Genomic DNA, 20,758 nt, shown 5'->3' on the forward strand with positions numbered 1-20,758 from the left:
AAAAAAAAAAAAAGAAAAAAGTTAACTGAGCGTGGTGGCACATGCCTGTACTCCCAGCTACCTGGGAGGCTGAGGCAGGAGAATCACTGGAACCGGGAGGCGGAGGCTGCAGTGAGCTGAGATCATGCCACTGCACTCCAGCCCAGGAGACAGAGCAAGACCCCATCTCAAAAAAAAAAAAAGGAAGTTTTCATTGCATGTACCCCATAAATAATATACACTAATGTGTATATATAATATTCACGTTCAAATTCACATTCATTCAAAATTACACAAAAATTCAAAATAAAAAATTTAAACAAAGGAAAAAGTTTAAAAAGCATTTAAAAAGATGGTTTTCATGTTGAAAACATCCTTCTTGACATTCTTTTACTTGTAGCCTGTTTAATATTCTTTATTTTAAGTATATTTCATTTTCCTACCTTGCCAACCTCACTTTTTCAATCTTCTTTTTCCCCCATATGTGCCCTAACTATGGGTAGTCTCACAAAGCCTAATTCCTGGCTTTTTGTTATTTTTTACACTTTCTGTTAATTTTGTATACCTCTTATGAATTAGCTTATCTGTCCTTAAGGTTCTGTGGCATACCTTCATACATGACTTCCTGCTTTTTAATCCTTGATTTCTCCCCTCCCCCCAAAATATATGATATTGTAAAAAGATAGTAGGCACTTCATTTTCACTGTTTTTCTGCAGCCTACTTTTTAAAAAAAGACCCTCTTTCCCCAGAGGGAAAAAAAGTTCTCTTTTTTTTTTTTTTGAGATGGAGTTTTGCTCCTATTGCCCAGGCTGTAGTGCAATGGCGCGATCTTGGCTTATTGCAACCTCTGCCTCCCGGGTTCAAGTAATTCTCCTGCCTCAGCCTCCTGAGTAGCTGTGATTACAGGCATGCGCCACCATGCCCAGCTAATTTTTTGTATTTTTTTAGTAGACACGGGGTTTCTTCATGTTGTTCAGGCTGGTCTCAAACTCCCAACCTCAGGTGATCCGCCTGCCTGGGCCTCCCAAAGTGCTGGGATTACAGGTGTGAGCCGCCACGCCTGGCCCCCAGTGTTCTCGTTATTGCCTTAAAATCACTATCTTCCAACTTCCCCAAATAACAGCCTGAAAGTCACCTTTGAATATTTCATCATCACCTCTGTATTACATTTGTCCCCCAGTGTTCTCATTATTGCCTTAAAATCACTATCTTCCAACTTCCCCAAATAACAGCCTGAAAGTCACCTTTGAATATTTCATCATCACCTCTGTATTACATTTGTCACCAAGTCCTGCTATTTTTTCCTTAAAAATGCCTCTCAGACCTGTCCTTTGATCCTCATCAGTACATTGCCGTCCCTGTCATGTTGCATATGGACTGCTGCAGTTGCTGACTATCTGGTCTGCCTCACTCCAGTCTTCCACCCTCTAGTCTCTAGTTCTTCCTGCATACGTGGCCCTAACACTGTTTTGTTGTTCTCATTCCTTTCCTGGTTCAGTTTCCTTCAATTTTTTATTTTGTTTATTTGTTTGTGTTGTTTTTACTTTTTTCTTTATTGTGTTGGAATATACATAACATAAAATTTACCATTTTAACCATTTTAAGTGTACAGTTCGAAGATTTTTAAGCAAATTCACAATGTTTTGCAACCATCACCACCATCCACCTGTAGAACTTTTTCACCTTCCTAAATGGAAATTCCATACCCCTTAAACAATAACTCCCCATTTTCCTCTCCCCACAGCCCCTGGCTATCTCTATTCATGTCTCTATGAATTTGACTGCTCTAAATACCTCATGTAAATGTAGTCATACAGTATTGTCCATTTTGTCCTTTTGTGCCAATGTCACATTTTTAAAGATTGTTTTTAGTGTTCTTGATCTGTAGGGAAGTTGATGAAAATTTGATAAAAGCTAACAAAGGGCCTTTGCTTTGAGTCTTCTTATCTCTTTAGTATTTAGTGAGCACTGTCTGGAAGCATGACACTGGTTTATTCTGAGTACAGACAGGAAAGTTAAGGTGTGTAAGAGCAACCGGGGAAGGTTAGAGACTCCCAACTTAGGCCTCTGTGGCGCTAACCTAACACCAAAAGTTTTTTTTGTCATGGAGGGAAGAGAAGTGAAAACTGAAAGTGGCTGGTGACCAGGACTCACCTTCCTCCTTCTTAAATACCTTCCATCTGTATTAGGGGCAGGGAATCAGTTTCCATCTTAAAATGGATATGTGTTTTGAGACCCCAGCTCCAGTCTTCTGTTTTGTGTCACTTCTGCTCTCCAGGCCGTGGGGTTTGACTCATCCCATCTGTTCAATTCTTGGGTCCTTTGAAGCTGCTGTTTCATTGCCTCTTTCTTCTTCCTTATCTCCCTACCTACCCCATTGCCACCTTGGCCTGTATCAGAGACCTTTTCCCTGTGCTTCTGTCTGCCAAATCTAGGCTTGTGCTCACATCTCTAAGGACCACTGTATTTGGATCTTGCCTGTCTCCAAGATGTACCACATGCAAAGCTGAACCCACTTGGCCATTTCAGCCCTATGGTGCCCATCTTTTCAGGCCATCTGGGGGTGTCTAACACAGAAGCAATGAGGGCATGTTGGTCACTTCCAGGGATGTGGGAAGTGTTTATTCTGATGACCAGAAAGGCTCTATGTCATCCCTGAGAAACAGCAACCATTTCTAGAATGCTTACCATGTGTTGGGCACTGGGTTGTACAGTTGGTAGCACAAGCTTCTGGGTCTGCATTTGCTTGAAAGAATCTTCCTTCCCCTCCCCAATCCCAAAGCTTGACATGCCTCCTCTGAAGACGCTTCTCTGGCTAGCCTTCCTCTGTTCAACTACCCCTTCTCTGAAATCTTATTACACATAGAGCTCAGTGGCATAACTTAGCCCATTCATTCTAGGCAGCGTAACCTTATTTACTGTAGTTTTGTGTCTTTTAGCTTTGTTTTCCAAAACTAATTGTAAACACCTAGAGGCAGGGGTCTGGTTTAGCCTTATTCTCATTCAAAATGGCTTTCCCAAGTGCAAAAGCATATTTCGAGCTCTTGAGACATCTGGTTGATAAATCCTGGGGCATTTGCAGAGGTTTTTCATGAATAAATAAGGAGGAGAGAATGTCAGGGTATAGTTAAATATTGCTTTTAGATTAGCTAAGTTTTTTTTTTTTTTTTTTTTGGGGGGGGCAGGATGGGGGCGGGGGAGGGGTAGACAGAGCTTTGCTCTGTTGCCCAGGCTGGAGTGCAGTGGTGCAGTCACTGCATCCTCAACCTCCTGGGCTCAAGAGATCCTCCTCAGTAGCTGGGACTACAGGCGTGTGCCACCACACCCAGCTAATTGTTCGTATTTTTCATAGAGACGGGGTCTATGAGATGGAGTCCAGGCTGGTCTTGAATTCCTGGTTTCAAGCATTCCTCCTGCCTTGGCCTCCCAAAATGCTGGGATTACAGGTGGGAGCCACCGTGCCTGACCAGGCTGTTTTTGAGGCAGAGCTCATTCTTTCTTCTTCAACACCTGGGCTACATATGTGTTGTGATTCTAATCACAAAATGGAATTTACCGTTTTTTACCAGCAAGTGGTTTTTATCTCCTTAGCTTGGTCTGTAAAATCAAGCCGCCCTGACTCTCTGGAAAGAGTTGGAGGTCTTAGGTTTCCACATGGCTGTAATGTGATTATTTTGCTGGAGAGAGGAAGACATTGTCATCTGCTTCCTGGATTTGCCAGTTTCCCTTTTAATTTTACACAGTTCTGTTATTCACTGAAGAGCAGTCATCTAATCATAAAATCCCCTACATTTATGTAATTTTAAAGAAACGTACAGGATAAATTATAGTAATATAGGAGCTTCTTGTGGGCCTTGTCTGCCTTCAGCTGTGGATGTGTTCCCTGAGAATCCACTTGTTTTTGAACACATTCCCCTTCACCTTCAGGTACAGTCTGTGATATGTGTGGTGATCAATCTTTTTAGATTCACAGTATCTTCTCAGCAACTGGTGCAGAATCCGTATTCTCCTCATCCAAGTTACCTTCCCTGGCATTTGGGCATTGGCTGCACCCTTTCGCTTACCTATGCCCATGTGCATGCCCTTCCAGCGGGCCAAGGTGTTTTCCCGGCATCAAGCCTGGGAATGGACAGTCACAGGTTTGCAGATGATCAACCCATCTTTGATCAGCTTCTGGATCTGCTGATGGGAGTTGGCATTGGCGATTTCATTGGTCTTACTGGGGTCCAACCAGACCTTCTTCTTGCCACAGCAGAGGACACTAGAGGCGAGCCTCTTCTGAAATCTGAGCATACTCATGGCTGTGGCCGCAGCAGCGAAAGCAATGAGCTCCCCGATTCTTAGCCAGAACCTTTGGACCTTGCTTTTTTTAAAAAAAAATTAATCTTTTCTGGTTAGCTTCTGTTTCATGCTAACTTCATGACAAAATATTATAGGTTTCTAATTTAATTCACCATATTACTTTGATTTGGTAAACATTTCTCCATGGGAAGCCTTAATGAAGGGGCAAGACACATTGATTTCTTCCTGTTGACAGGTGAAGGGACAAGGTTGTGTGTGCCGTTTGCTTGCCTCAGCCCTATAGGAGAGGAATGGGAACTCACCACCAGGCCCACTTCATCAGGAGTGGAAATATGCTCCTACCTGCTGTTCCATTTGCTGTGTCTGCCTCACAATGGATTTGCTTTATAACTGACCTCTCTATCCCACTCCTTGCCAGAAATCCTTGGAGAGGGAGCGCAGGGAGACCTTAATTCCTGGGAACACCCCACTGCCTTCTTCACCCACAAAAAAAATTTATCAAAATCTAAAATTGACCAAGACATCAATACTTCATTTTTACATCATTCTTTGCCTTCTCAGAATGACATTTTTAGTGGTTCAGGGAAATTAAAACAAAGCTGAATACTCCTTGGCAAACATAATTATTTCCTGGCCTAAATGTCACACAATGATTTAATTGGTATGTCATGGTGTGTATGTGTGTTTGCATGTGTGTGTGCTTTAATGGAAATTCCATGTGGTGTCTTTGGGAAATTAGGAAAGAGAGTCTTCTAGATTTATTGCTTATAGTTTAAGAACAGACTGCTGGCTCCCATCCAAATAGTAGGGAGATGTAAAGTTATAGGGATCATTAGTGTTTGAATATATCCTTCCGATTGCCTGCTATTTTAGAATTAGTTTGGCAAAAGGTAAAAGTCAGAACTGACAGTGAAATTTTTTACCCTTTGAAACTTGTAACATTCATCAAAATAAACTTGTGGGGGACTTGGCATCATGGAAGTGATGGTGTCCTTTGCTTTATACCAACATCTTAATTTTGAAGCTGAATGAGTTTTGCTGTGGCTGAAGTAGGAGTCAGAGACATAGATTATTCATTTTGGAAAGCTGGAATTTTGGATTATCCTTCATAGTGGCTCATGCGCAGATATTGTAAAATATATCCAAAACCTAACTCAGTTTTTTGTGTTGACCACAAATACCATACTCTGCAAAGGCAGTTGAGTAGGAGTGGGAAAATCAGCTGTTTTCTTCATCCAGTGGGTATTATGAGTATTTTCCTCCACACTCAGTGATGAAAAAAAAAAAAAAAAAAAGGAATAAGAATTAGCCATATCCTAGTTCACTTTTTATCTTGATTCAGTGCAACTGACTTGGCTGCACACATGACTGTTGTCACCTGTGATCTGAAAAGTGATAGATAGCACTCTGGCTGGGTTTATGTGCTCAACAGCATAAGATGGTTGCCTTTCATGTTTCTACTTTGTAAAGTTCATGAGTCCCAACATCTTGGACAAAGTGTTCAGTTACTGAGTTGTAACAAATACTGCCTATAAAGGATTACAGTTGGATGGCATTAATCCAAGAATTCTATTTTAAAGGGAGATTTTACATCAACTGCTTCCCTCCCCCATTAGAACTTTTTGTTTGTTTGTTTTTGTTTTTGTTGTTTTTGAGATGGAGTCTTACTCTGTCACCCAGGCTGGAGTGCAGTGGTGCGATCTCGGCTCACTGCAACCTCCGCCTCCTAGGTTCCAACAGTTCTCCTGCCTCAGCCTCCCGAGTAGCTGGGATTACAGGTGGATGCCACCACGCCTGGCTAAATTATTTTTTGTATTTTTAGCCATGTTGGCCAGGCTGATCTTGAACTCCTCACCTTGTGATCCCCGGCTTCGGCCTCCCAAAGTGCTGGGATTACAAATGTGAGCCACTGCAACCGGCCTTCATTTTGTTTTTGAGACAGTGTCTTGCTCTGTCACCCAGTCTGGAGTGTGGTGGTGTGATTTCGGATCACTACAGTCTCAACCTCCTTGGCTCAAGCGATCCCCCTGCCTCAGCCTCCCGAGTAGCTGGGACTACAGGTGTGTGGGACTACAGATGTGTACCACCACGACTGGCTAATATTTTTGTACTTTTTGTAGAAATGGGTTTCACCATTTTGCCCAGCCTGGTCTTAAACTCCTGGGCTCGAGCAGTCCGCTGGCCTCTACCTCCCAAAATGCTGGGATTACACGTTTGAGCCACTGTGGCTGGCCTGAATTTTGTTTTTAATCACCAAAGTAAAACCACTCTCTATTATTCAACAGACATGGCTTTAAGCTATCAAGCTATTGAGTGGAGCTGTACTGTAAGGCAGGTGAGAGGTCTGGGGGCTTCAGGGGTCCAGAAGCCTCCCGAAAATACCGTGTGCCAATGTGTGTGCACACATGCACCGCAGTTCTCCCCCAGATAAAAAGCTACGACTCTTGGTAATGAGGGGTAAATGGTGATAGTATTGCCAAGAGAGGGATGATGGTAGGATTGCAGCTATATAGCAACTCACACTCACCCCGTTTTCAGATCTCACCAGTGTTTTTCTGAAGGCCTCAGGATACCACTCAAACTTTCAAAGTCCTTGCATCTTGAGGCCAACTTTGCACTTCAGTCCATGAACACAGGAACAGAGTACGCCTGTGGTTGATGGGCACTGGGCTGGGTGTGGCACAGCCTGGGACTTTCACCTTTCTTTGTTTCACCCTACTTAAGGCAAGACAGTGGTTACACAGCCATTGTAACCGGTGGGCACTCAGTGAGTGTGAGTTGCATGTTTATAATGAAAGGTTCTAGGAAATCAGGTTTGGAGGCTCTTTCTGCAGAAAGGCAGTGCTGCTTGCCCAGCATTGAGACTTGATATTTCTCCCAAGTAACTCGGATTCCCACAGCTTGGGGAGAACCAAGCTAGTTGAGAGTGGTGGGCTGGAGGAGCAGCTGAGGTGGGAGGGGGTGGGGGAGGAGAAGCTTGTTCACATGCTTGTTAACATTTGAGGGTCTTTGACAAAGGAAGTCTAATGCCTTGCCCCGGTCAGCCGGCGATTGCCCCCCGGGAGGCCCCGTTGTGCACAGGAAGTCAGACACTAATGATGTTAGCAAGGGGACAAAGGCGCCTGGCCCGGGAAGGGTCTAATTGCTGTGTCCGGCTCCCAGGCGGCCGGCCTCAAGCTGGAGGGGGCTGGGCAGGATGCGCTAAGTGTTAACACCTGGAGCCGGCACTGCTGACTTCCTGGTGCTTTTTTGTTGTTGTTGTTGGCTGTGTGGCTGGGCACACATACTGACAACACACACACTCAGAGGCACTCAGAAACCCTGGCTGCATCTCAGGGGGATGTTTCAGGACCTGCTGTCTAAGAGACTAGATGGAAATGGTTTGATCAGGAGGTCACACCGTGAGTGTCACCCCTGGGCCGGGCAGGGCCGTGAAGCAGGAGGCCTTACCCTCTCCTCCCATCTGCCCGTCAAAGCTTGGTGACTGTGGCTTCACCTCTGGGCTGATTTCTTCCCTCTCCCCTGGAAAGCTTCTGGGAAAGGCCAGACCTTGCAGAGAGAGGCAGATACTTATTAGAAGAGTCATTCTGGCTTTAGCTTGGAATATTCTAGTCAGAATGAATGGGAGAATATTCACTCCTGGGGGACAGAACCAGCTAGGGTCACCCAAGGGTGATTATGGTATATGTGTGGATATTTCATATGTTGTTATCTGAATCCACACCTGGAGAGGTCAGTTGGAGGGTCTGCATCCCAGGGAACTGGCAAAGCCAAGATGATTTCTAAGTGGGGTCTCGGGATTTTTTGCGTCTAAATGTGGCTTTGGACCTGGGGGCCTGTGAACCCCTCAGAGGCCTTTGGGTGGCCTTCATGAGCTCTGGGAGCCTCCCAAAATTGTGTATGAAAAGTCTCTGGGGGAAATTGGGAAAGGATTATTTTTCACAGGATTCTCCAAAGGTTCTAGTAACCTTTTCCTCTTAACAAAAACAGGGTCATCAGTAATTAAAAGCAAATACACCCTGCATTGGCCAGTAGCCCTGCAGGGTGGCATGAGAGGTTCAGTTCAGCAAGGGCAAGGCTACCTGGAGCCTGAGGTGGGCTACCAATGGCTGGCAGTTTTGAGCATAGGTTGACTCACTTGGATTTTTGCAGCTAGAGAACAGGAGAGTTTAAAAGGATGCTTGAAGCCTGTCTCCTTCCTAGAGAAAGTTGGGGAAAGCCACAAATTTTGAAAAAGGGCCTAATGCTGACTTACTGCTTCCCACTGTTATTTTAAGGAGGTTTTTCTGTCTGAGACCACCATGTGGACAGACTTAATCGGCTGACAGAAGGGGTTGCCTTGCTTTCTAGCATGTCCTGTAATGTTTCCATTAACACTGAAACCTAAAAGGACGGCCTTCCATAATTTCCAAATACGCGAAATCCACCTTGAAGGAAGCATGTGTGTGGGGCTTGCCGGGGACCTGTTGGGGTGGAGGAGGCTGGGTCCCCATGGCAACGTCACAATCCCCCATTTCTACAGGCATTTGTGCTGTAAAAGCAGAATTCCAGATGTGACATAGTGTTTGGAGACTCAGTCCCCGGGCCTCGGAAACAGTGGTATTTGAAGTCGGCACAATTCGGTGCACCTCTCTGTGTGGTCCTAAGGCTTTTCATTAGTAGTTGTGTTTTGATCTGAACATTTCCTCTCAGCTTAGGCATAACAAGCATGTTTATAGCTTTAAGTTTTCCTCTATTGTCTAATCACTATTTTGCCCTCATAGGAAGAGACTTTTTGGGCTTCTGGAGTGAAGCCTTTGTAACTGTTCTTTCACAGCTAAGTGAGAGTGAGTCAGTAGCTGATTTGCTGGGTGGGTATTTGGGTGGTTGGTTGTTTGCTTCCTCTTTGTACCCAGTATTTATGGAAAAAGCATACACAGACACAGTTAATCTGAGTCTGTGTATGCTTTTTAAACTACAGATGGGTTGACTATTACCTTAAAGATGCCAGTTCTCTAACATGCGGTTCTCATTTGAGTGGATGGGAGTGGTGCGCGAAGCAGAGGGAAAGGTCTGGCTCTCCGTCCAGAGGCATGTTTTATAGCTTGTCTCTAACGTTTTCGGAATTGGAAAAATGGAACAATCCTGTCTATTTGTGAGTATCAGCCATGGGAGAACACACGGCCCAGATCCTTAACAGACTAATTGGAAAAAGTACTTGAGTTTTTGCTTTGTGAAAACTAAGGAGACTGCACAACTTTGTTTTGCCTTGTTTTTAAACCCAGGGAGAAAGTTTGCTTGTGTGCGATACGTGTGTATGCGTCTGTGTTGATATCTCTGGGCTTTAGCTGCAGGGCTGGTTCCAGTGGCAAAGCAATAAGAAAATCATAAAGTCAGGCACGGGGAAGGACATTTAAAAATATATGCAGTTCCATTCGGGCCACCGTCATTTAGAGAAGTTGCTGTCAGAGAAACAACTCACGCCAGTGTCCTAACACATCTTCATCTTTAGTGAATGGATTTCAGGGGGCAGAGTGAGTGGAGGGGTGGGACAGTGAAAAGAAATTTGGATGAAAACTAGAGCTCTCAGTTTGATAAGCAGGACACATGGTCACTTGGCATGGGTCGGCCTCATGTTAGAGCTCAGAAACAATTGTCCCTTCAGCTTTCCTTTGGAGAGCGTGAAATTAGGAACATGTGTGTGCTGATTAGCAACATGTCAGAGATGAATCATGATTACGGCTTTGGTCTGGTGCACAGGCCATGCTCTGGAGTAGTGATTTCCTACCCCCCCCCAAGCAAATCTCTTTAATTAGCTTAAGATCTCCGGGTCTTTTTGGGCCAATGTGGTAATTGCTGGTGGGAACCCAGCAGCACTCCCCCAGAGCTTGTGTGTTCCTTGCTACGCATCTAAGACCTCACCTCCAAATCAGACTGCTGGCATCCTTCATTTCTGAAGTTGGTTGCATCTCAATTTGAGAGAGAGAGAGAGAGAACAGCTCCTGGGAATGTGGAGGGAATATCTTGAATAGATCCAGGCCAGCTTTTGATTTATTTTCCCTGTGTTTAGGGCTCACCAGCATTCTCTTCAGCTTACATCACCTGGGGCTTCTCTGCCTTTGCCGACTTTTTGTTGTTGTTAAAGGTTTGATCTGAAGTAAGTGGGGTCTGTCTTTGTTTATGAAACCATCTGAACTGGCATGGAGTCAAATGGCCCCATATTCTGCTTCGTCTCACCTTTCTCATATCCATTGGTCAGAGACAAAGATGTTAGTCTCGTTGTACATTTTAAGCCTCACAGCACTGTCTGCTATGTTACACACTGGAAGCCCATGATAGAGAATATGTTATAGAAAAACAGAAAGTATGGCCGGGCCTGGTGGCTCACGCCTGTAATCCCAGCACTTTGGGAGGTCAAGGTGGGCAGATCTCTTGAGATCAGGAGTTCAAGACCAGGCTTACCAATATGGGGAAACACCCATCTCTACTAAAAATAACAAAAATTAGCCAGACATGGTGGTGGGCACCTGTAATCCCAGCTACTTGGGAAGCTGAGGCAAAAGAATCTCTTGAACCCAGGAGGTGGAGACTGCAGTGACCCAAGATCACACTATTGCATTCCAGCCTGGGTGACAAAGCAAGACTATCTCAAAAAAAAAAAAAAAAAAAAAAAAAAAAAAAAAAAAAAAAAAAAAGTCTCAGTTCTTTGTGCGAATGCTCTTATTTAAATTTTCACTCTGACTCTGTTCACTAAAACATTACTGGCTTTCTGAACGTTCCTTACTTGATTTGAAAGTTTGGCCTGCCTTCCACTGGAAGAGGGGCGCTATATTTAGCACCGTTCTTCTTGAAATGCATTTTTCCAAAATGGCAGTTAAGCTGTGCTGGAGGTGAATTGGAAATGTTGCTTTGGGAAGTTAGTGTCTTCAAATGGCTTAGAATGCCCCAAGGCCCGTCAGGAAGTTGGCTGTCTGATCACCTTCATGGCTGCCCCGGCTGCTGCCTGTGGATCCTGCTCCGCTGCTGGCCTCTCTGTGTCCAGGCCTTTGCTTCTTTGCCATATGGCTGGAGCGTGGTGTGGGATTTTAGCTTTTGAATTTTATTCTTTTAGAGCCCTTAAAGGTTATCCTCCCCTCTCTTCCTGAGTTAAAGATGTTTTCTCCATTATGTTCCCATTTGCTGCTTCCGTCCCTACTGACCATAGAGCACCAACCAAAGGAATTTCTTTCTTTCTTTCTTTCTTTTTTTGAGACAGATTCTCCCTCTGTCGCCCAGGCTGGAATGCAATGGCATGATCTCGGCTCACTGCAACCTCCGCCTCCCAGGTTCAAGTGATTCTCCTGCCTCAGCCTCATGAGTAGCTGGGATTACAGGCATGTGCCACCATGCCTGGCTAATTTTTTATATTTTTAGTAGAGACGGGGTTTCTCCATGTTGGTCAGGCTGGTCTCGAACTCCCAACCTTAGGTGATCCTCCTGCCTTGGCCTCCCAAAGTGCTGGGATTGCAGGCGTGAGCCACTGCACCTGGCCTAACCAAAGGAATTTCATAGCAGTGCTCCAAGCAGCCAGGGCTTGCTGCTTAGCTCCCTTTGGAACAAATTAAAAGCTACCCATTAGTGCAGCAAACGGGGGTGCTTAATTAACTAAGAATGTGGTACCCCGAGGCCACTGCATTGGCATTTATAGTTTTTAAGTAACAGGCAACAAACAAGTATTTTTAATCATCAGCTCATTAAATATCAAAAACAGTATAGTAACTATAAGCTTGGGATTGTTTCCTGAAGAACAGTTTGCAAAGCTGGTCAACAGCCTTGTAAGTTGCCTTATCTATTTTCTCTTAGTGTGGGCCCTCATTCTGAGCCCATAAATCAGTGTAACAGCAAGCTAGGTTCTTAGGGTATATTACTTGGCTTAATAATGCATTCATTTATTCAGGCAGAAAACTTATACTTATCAAGGACTATGTGTCAGGTCCAGGACTATAGGCAGGGGTTTTGAGGGCTGTCCTCCTGGGTTCTGTCTTCAGCCTCTCCTCTTCCAATCCAACCTATGGCCTTAACAGAACTGGACTTACTGGGCCTCCGTTACCATCTGTTGAATGCATTTTAGTCTGATGATCAGTGCCTACCAATACCTTGCCCTGACCTGTCTGTCTTATCTTCCACAATCCTACAAGGTTCTGGATGCAGAAGACAGATCATACCTAGGAAATACACCACCTGTGACCTTTCTCCAGTCTTCCTCATGTATCTCTTTGTAACTTATCCTGCAGTACAACTCTCAGCTGCTTATTAAGGCAGTGACCTTCTTGGGAAGGATGATATAAAACATTTCTGAGTTTATTGTGTGTCAGATGCTATGCTGAGCACTTGATATATGTCATCTCACACAGTGCTTTCCACAAAGTTTTATTCAAACACTTTTTCTTTTCTTTTGAGATGGAGCCTCACTCTTTTTGCCCAGGCTGGAGTGAGATGGTGCGTGCAATCTTGGCTCACTGCAACCTCCACCTCCCGGATTCAAGCAATTCTCCTGCCTCAGCCTCCCAAGTAGCTGGGATTACAGACACCCACCACCACGCCTGGCTAATTTTTGTATTTTTAGTAGAGACGGGGTTTTATCATGTTGGCCAGGCCAGTCTGGAACTCCTGACCTCAGGTGATGCGCCCGCCTTGGCCTCCCAAAGTGCTGGGATTACAAGTGTAAGCCACTGCACCCAGCCTATTCAAACACTTTATAGCTCAGAGAGGTTCAGAAATTTACCCAGAGTAACACAGCTGGAAAGGTGGTGGTTTAAACACACATCTGCATAACTCCAAAACCCATTGTCTTAACCACTTCTCTGCTTCTGGGGGTTAGCCCCATGTCAGCCCACAGAAGCCCGCATCTAGGACAGCAGAATCTCAAGCAGCAGCTCTGATGGGTCCATGTTGTATGCCTGCCTGAAGCTTGGGTTGGGGAGAACAGAAGGACAGGGATCAGCTCCAGGTGCTGGGGGGCAGGGTGGAGGAATGACAACATGTGCCATGTGTGTGTGACATAGAGATCTATTTTATCCATATTGCAGCTGAAATTATATGAGTGTATATTAGCTTTCAGTTGCTGCTATATTAAATTACCAAAACCTTAGTGGCTTAAAATGACATACTTTATTGTCTTATAGTTCTGGAGGTCAGAATTCCAAAATGGATCTAAAGTGGCCAAAATTAAAGTGTTGGCTGCACTGGCTTCTTCTGGAGGCTGTAGGGGAGGATCCATTCCTTGCCTTTTTCAGTCTCCAGAGGTGGCCTGCATTCTGTGGCTCCTTAGCTCCTCCTTCCTCTGACCTCAGAACCAGTACTTCAAATTGATCTCTCTTTCTCTCTCTCCTCATTCCATTGTCACATGTCTTTCTCTGATTCTGAGCCTTCTGTCTCCCTCTTATAAAGACCCTGTGGTTATTGGGCCCACTTGGAGAACCCAGAATACTCTCCCCATCTCAGGATACTTGAACTTTACATGTCCATAGTCTCTTTTGCTCTGTAAAATAGCATAGTCACAGGTTCTGGGGACTAGAATGTGGACATGTTTAAGGGGCTATCATTCTATCTATCATGAAGTGTAAAGAAAATAGGAGTGCACCATGGGCTAGCCTGGGATACCATTGCTAAGGTGGTTTCTGAGGCCTCTAGAGTAGCTGAAGCATTATTTGGGTGTTGAGCTAAGGACAGCCTGATAGAGCATCTGTGATGCATGTGCTGAGAAGCTGTGCACTTGAGGAATTCCAGGAGTGAAAGGTTTTTTGTTGTTGTTGTTTTGTTTGTTTTTTTAAGATGGAGTTTTGTTCTTGTCACCCAGGATGGAGTGCAATGGCGCGATCTTGGCTCACTGCAACCTCCGCCTCCCGGATTCAAACAATTCTCCTGCCTCAGCCTCTCAAGTAGCTGGGATTACAGGCACCTGCCACCACACCTAGTTAATTTTTTGTATTTTTGATAGAGACGGGGTTTCACCATGTTGGCCAGGCTGGTCTCGAGCTCCTGACTTCAGGTGATCCACCTGCCTTGGCCTCCCAAAGTGCTGGGATTACAGGTGTGAGCCACTGCGCCCTGCCAAAAGGTCTTTAAAATGCATGTGAGAACTGATACCTGGGATGTTTTCTCCTGCTTCTGAGCTCCATGACCAGGCTTGGATGGCCACGGGGTCTTATGATCTCTGATTTTCTGTGGAGTTGGAACTACCATTTTGCATCTACATCCCTGAAAGTGCCATGCTACTCGAATTGTGGGAATGAATTACCATGTTCCCCTCAAGTGAGTAGCAGGCAGACCGATGTGTCAGGAACACAGTGTGATATGGCAAGCAGCCCATCAGGGGAGGGGATCTGGGTGATAGAAAGAGAAGAGGAGGGGATTCTGAGAATGCAGGCATGCCTGAGGACATTTTCCAAGCAGAACTGCAGTGCCCAAAGGGTTTATAAGGTGTAAGAGGGAGAGACTGGGAAGGTAGGCAGGTGTCAAGTCAGGAATGATCTGGAGGGGCAGGGAGCCAGTGAGGGGCTCAAAGCAGGGGAGCAAGGGCAGTTATGCACGTGGCCAGAGCCCCTTGAGGTCAAGGCCTGGGTCTGGTTCATAGCTGAGTGCCCAGCCCTGTGAGTCTTAGGCCAAGGTGGAATGCTCAGCAGAGAGTGAATGGATGCCACAGGTAAGCTTCACCTTCCTTCCAGGCCAGCCTCACTGGGCCCCCCTCTGAACAGCTCCACACACATCACAGAGACTTTATTTGGAGGGATTTGGGTTCTTGAATGCATGGCATAGCACACCTCACTGTCTTGGGCTCCTTTCCACAATGCATTGGCCATTGCCCAGTAAATACTTGTGAATAATGTGTTGCAATAGGAATATAGAGGAAACAAACAAAAGACATATAAGGGAACTGGAACAACAAAAAAAGCTACGTCTGAGAAGTAAGGTGATTGGTCGCTAGGATCCCTATGCACCAGGGAGCATGGTGTTAGATGGAATGTGTTTCCTTTTAGAAGACCCTCCTGTACCTGGCTTCATTTGATCTTCCTCAAAACTACCTCCTAGAGGAAAGCCATGTAAATTCTTAAAAAAAAAAAAAAAAAGACAGTTGAGGAGACCCAGACTCAGTGGTGTAGAGCAGCAGTCCCCACCTTTTTTTAGCACCAGGGACTAGTTTTGTGGAAGATAATTTTTCCATGCACTGGGGGGTCAGTAGGGGATGGTTTTGGGATCAAACTGTTCCATCTCAGATCATCAGGCATTAGATTCTCATAAGGAGCCTAGAACCCTCGCATGCACAATTCACAGTAGGGTTTGTGCTCCTATGAGAATCCAGTGCCACTGCTGATCTGACAAGAGTCAGAGCTCAGGTGGTAATGCTCGCCCGCCGCCCACCTCCTGCTGCACTGCCCAGTTCCTAACAGGCCATGGACCAGGACCAGTCCAGGGCCCGGGGGCTGGGAACCCCTAGAGTAGAGTGGTTTGCCATCAGGCATCCAGTGGAGGATGGGAGGATTGAGGTACTAATCCTGGCTTCTAGATTACAGTTTTCTTTTCCTCCCATGATGCTACTCTGCTTTCCTCTTCATTCTAGCCCCGTTATCCTTCCCCCTGTTAAGCTTCTGGAACCTGTTGTCTTACCCATCCTTCATTCATCCTTACTCAAGGGCTGTCTTGTGGTATTTCATACACTGTACTTACCTAATGCCAGACTCTTTCACCCTTGCTATATATACCTTGTTTTGCCATGTAAACGGCATTCTTGGAGGGCCATGGTGTGATGTGAAATTTATCTGCATGCCTAGGATATAATCTACCTACCCAGTTACTCTTCTTTGAAATAACGAACCCCATGTTAATTCATTTCACGAGGGCGGGGACAGTGGCTGTTTTGTTTGCCAGCGTAGCTAGCATAACGTCTGGCTCCTAATAGATGGGGATTGAGTTTATGTCTTGGGGGCTTATAAGAGCACGGAAGAGTGTGATTTGGGGATCTTGGGCTTTGGTCTTGGGGGATTGGATTGTCTCGTTCCTGATCTCCTACCTGGTTGTATTACTCTGTAGTCTGCCATCTGCAGGTTGAGCAGCCTTTAGTTGTACAAACTGTGGTCTTGTCCCTAAGCAGTTATAGACACTCTTAGGATTTTAATAAGTTCACAACACTTTCCAAAGTGTTTTAGTTCAGGTGAGGAATTCTGGAATCTTGTATATGTGGGGAGAGACGCAGAAGGAGGAAAGCTGGAGAAGGAAAGTGAACTATGAAGAAGGGGAGCTTCAGTAGATTGTGAGCTGGTGTGCCATGTGGATTTAGGTTTTCTGTTACTTATTCCTCACCTTAAAGTAGGGGTTGGGTGGGTGTGTCCATGTGCCCCTCTCTGCCCAGTTGTGCTTTCCCAAGGCCCATGTATATCTGAATTCAGGGATACACTTTCAGTGGGTGTGCCTGGCTTCAGGATAAGCAGTGTGAACATGCCTGTGGCATATGGATGTCATGTGGTTGTGGCCAAAAACCCTGGGCTCCATCAGAAGTGTTCTCCACATTTTGTTTCGGTGTAACAATTGCCCATTAAATGCCAGGCTGCCAGCATATGGTTCCCTCCAACATCCTTCTTGTTAAGTGGAAACTTTAGCTGTGTGACTGGAATATTTTCCCATCATTTAGCATTTCAGAATTAACCTATTTTGGAGAATTCTGTGATTAATGCTGAACGGCACATTTGCAGAGTATTACAGAAACAGGTAAATTGGAGTTGGTAGACCTGTAGCTGCTCTTTCTCATGATGGGTAAGTGGTGGAAAAGGTGGGGTCAACAGGAGGATTCTGGGGCTCACTCTGTGGATGCTATAATTAAAGTGGGAAGTCTGGCACAGCTGTTAGCCCTGGTATTAAGAGTGCAGATGGCTAATGGCCACATCACCAAGAGTAAGAGTTAGGCCTTTTAAAGTCTTTTTTTCTTTTCTTTTCTTTTCTTTTTTTTTATGACCCACACTATGTATTCCAAGCATAGGTATGGATGCAGTGAAGAATTTTCTCATTAAAAGTAACAACTTAGTCCCACACTCATTCCCAGTCTTGAAATGAGAAACCAGTTTCCTTAGACTTGAGGATTTGCCTATCTGTTGTGGCTTAATAGAGCTTGCGGATGAGGGCGTCTGGAGTAGGCGAATTTTATGACCAATCAGCGCTCAAAGTGGATCTAACTGGAAGGGCTCCAGCTGGCAGCTCTTGGTCTCTCTCCCAATTTTACTGTTAATGAATTATTATTTAACCCCTAAACACAGAACAGCCTGCCCCTATTGTTTTACAGAAGTGGGTGCTCATGATTTCTGTGGCCTGGCAGTTAGGAATCTCCTGGGCTGGCCGGAGTTTGACAGCTGTGGGGGGCCTTGAAGTGGGCAGAGTGGTGGACGATGTCCGGGGACTGGCATGACCTGGGTCTCAGCAGTGCTGCCTGCATTTGGACTCCATGGGGATTTGTGTTGGAAGAGCAAATTGGCTTCACTCTGCATTGTGTTCTCTTGTTTTCCCACAGGGAGTGGGGCTGGCCAGCAGAAACAGTGGGCTGTACAACATCACCTTCAAATATGACAGTAAGTAACTGCCTTTATTGCCAAAGAATGGAGCCCTTTGAGTCATCTAAAGATTACATAGCCATGCTTAATCAAGGACGCTGCAGTCTTGGGGTTGAGGAATTTTCTGAACCTGTTCAGGTTTGTCAACAGCTAAAGCAGCTCAGTCTCAATTAAGCCACTCAAGTATTTGGGAGCTTGACCAGGTCAAGTGTCTTCCATAGTGTTCAGAAAAGTTGTGTAAGGAGACTTTCCCTGTGTTCCTTGGGGTTTATCTGTATGTGTTGTTAAGGACATAACTGCCAGTATGGCCCAGCAAAGAACACATAAACAAAGTAGCCCCAGTGCAGGGTGCTAGGGAATGGTGGAGAGTATGGCAAACTGGATAGCTCATGTCTAGTCTGAGGGGAGTCTTGACGCCTTAATTCCAAATATTGTGGCCATGGGGAATTCCCACTGAATGTAGCAAATTGATTTCCAAGAATAGTGGGAAATTCATGCTTTTTGTATAAACATTTTTTAATAATGGCAGTTATTTTTAAAATTTCACACAGAATGAATCTGTGTGAAATTCACACAAGGTGAATCTGTGTGAAATTCACACAAGGTGAATCTGTGTGAATCTGGGTCCCAGATTGGCCAGGGGTCTACAGTCCGCAGTTGGTTGGCCATCGCTGACCAGGCCTGGGCTCCAACCCCAGTTTCCCATCTATCAGTTCTTTTATCTTTTATTTTCTGTTTTTTTTTTGGGGGGGGGGATAGAGTCTCACTCTGTCACCCAGGCTGGAGTGTAGTGGCATGATCTCTGCTCACTGCAACCTCGACCTCCCAGGTTCAAGCGATTCTCATGCCTCAGCCTCCTGAGCAGCTGGGATTACAGGTGCATGCCACCATACCCAGTTAATTTTTTTTTTTTTTTTGAGACAGAGTCTTGCTCTGTTACCCAGGCTGGAGTTCAGTGGCATGATCTCTGCTTACTGCAAGCTCCGCCTCCCAGGTTCACGCCATTCTCCTGCCTCAGCCTCCCAAGTAGCTGGGACTACAGGTGCCCACTACCACGCCCGGCTAATTTTTTGTATTTTTAGTAGAGACGGGGTTTCACCATGTTAGCCAGGATGGTCTCGATCTCCTGACCTTGTGATCTGCCCGCCTTGGCCTCCCAAAGTGCTGGGATTACAGGCGTGAGCCACCGCACCCAGCCACACACCCAGTCAGTTTTTGTATTTTTACTAGAGACTGGGTTTTGCCATGTTAGCCAGGCTGGTCTTGAACGCCTGGCCTCAAGTGATCTGCCCACCTCTGCCTCCCAAAGTGCTGGGATTACAGGTATGAGCCGCTGTGCCTTGCCCTACCTACCAGTTTTATGAGCTGTGGCTGGTGATTTGACTTCTCCAGGCTTCAGTTTTCTTTTTTAAAATAAAACTTAGTTTCCTTCTTCTAGCACTATTTTGAGTTTTAAATGAGGTAATGCTTATAACTACTCAACTTGGGATCTGACTGCAATGTATATTCATTAATTGATATCTATTAATATAGAAATCAGTCCAACTGGAGTTGGAATGCAAGCACCACTTTTTGCCCTTTCTCTCAAGAAAGGGTGACTCTGGCTGAATTGTTTTCTTTTCTTTTTTCTTTTTTTTTTTTGTTGAGACGGAGTCTTGCTAGGCCGGAGTGCAGTGGCGCAATCTCAGCTCACTGCAACCTCCGCCTCGTGGATTCAAGCAATTCTTCTGCCTCAGCCTCTCGAATAGCTGGGACTACAGGTGCGTGCCACCACGCCTGGCTAATTTTTGTATTTTCAGTAGAGACAAGGTTTCACCATGTTGGCCAGGATGGTCTTGATCTCTTGACCTTGTGATCTGCCCGCCTCGGCCTTCCAAAGTGCTGGGATTACAGGGGTGAGCCACTGAGCCTGGCCTCTGGCTGAATTGTTTTCTGAGGGCATGGGGGGTGCTTTTTCTAAGCAACTCCTTTCATTCATAAGAAGATAGTTATATAGAATTGTGATCCTTTTAGCTTTATGAGCTATAATTTAAGTAAAAATGGCAAGAAGGAACTTGACTTATATTTAGTAACTTCTGGCATCTGATTCATCTCTTGGACAGGGTTATGAATCAATGTAAGTAAAGGGCTTAGGTTGCATTGAGGCCTCTAGAATAATCACTGCTAAAGCAGGATTGTAAACGTTGTGGTTACAATCCAACAATTTTAAGATACAAATATGTGTGTCAGATTCACACCCACAGTTGCTGGCATGGCTATTTTAGGCTAACCAGTGAGGACTTACATGTGCAACTCAGGCAGCTCACATTGGCGGTATATATATGTTCTGGGCAAATGCTGGGTAGATGCTAATGAAAGATTTGCACATCCATGATACTTGATTCAGCTAAGTAAAGAGGTGTAAGGGATCTTTCTTTGAGTTACAAAGTGAATTTCTAATATGTGCTTTTGGTCCTAGCAGATCTTGTATTACATTCAAGCATTCAGAATTTTCCTGTCAGCTGCAAATAAGCATTTATATCTCTAATTTAATATGACATTTGTGAAGGAGGATCTCTCCGTGTAAAACTTTAAAGTATCTTGCTGTTTTCTTCATAATACCAAATATTTGGCCCACATACCTATACCTGTTTCTTAGTCATTACTTTCTTTTTAATTCTTCAACATTTAATTAAAATTTAATTCACAGCTTGTATTGACTCCTGAGACGTATGAAGCTCCGTTGCATTTTGGGAAAATGTCATTTGGGCATGAAGTTTTTGTAATCAGAATCCAAAATTTTGGACTTGCTAATAATTGGATCCAGGCTGTGTAGAAAAACCTATTCCAGGCCAGGCACGGTGGCTCAAGCCTGTAATCCCAGCACTTTGGGAGGCCGAGATGGGCGGATCACGAGGTCAGGAGATCGAGACCATCCTGG

General features: G+C 45.0%; 1 protein-coding gene across 3 annotated transcripts in view; it reads left to right on the top strand.

Annotated features, from left to right (window-relative positions):
• Positions 1 to 20,758, top strand: part of IL17RD (interleukin 17 receptor D) — a 76,839-nt gene that overhangs the window by 33,573 nt on the left and 22,508 nt on the right. For all 3 annotated transcript variants that reach the window (XM_011947256.1, XM_011947255.1, XM_011947257.1), the window contains one exon: positions 17,799 to 17,856. Coding sequence is in view for 1 of the 3 variants with exons in the window: in XM_011947255.1 (XP_011802645.1) it covers positions 17,799 to 17,856 (58 nt within the window). In the remaining 2 variants the exon portion in view is untranslated. The remainder of the gene's footprint in view (positions 1 to 17,798; positions 17,857 to 20,758) is intronic.

The sequence above is a fragment of the Colobus angolensis genome, unplaced genomic scaffold, assembly GCF_000951035.1.
Source record: "Colobus angolensis palliatus isolate OR3802 unplaced genomic scaffold, Cang.pa_1.0 Scaffold26, whole genome shotgun sequence".
In the NCBI taxonomy this organism is placed as follows: Eukaryota; Metazoa; Chordata; class Mammalia; order Primates; family Cercopithecidae; genus Colobus; species Colobus angolensis.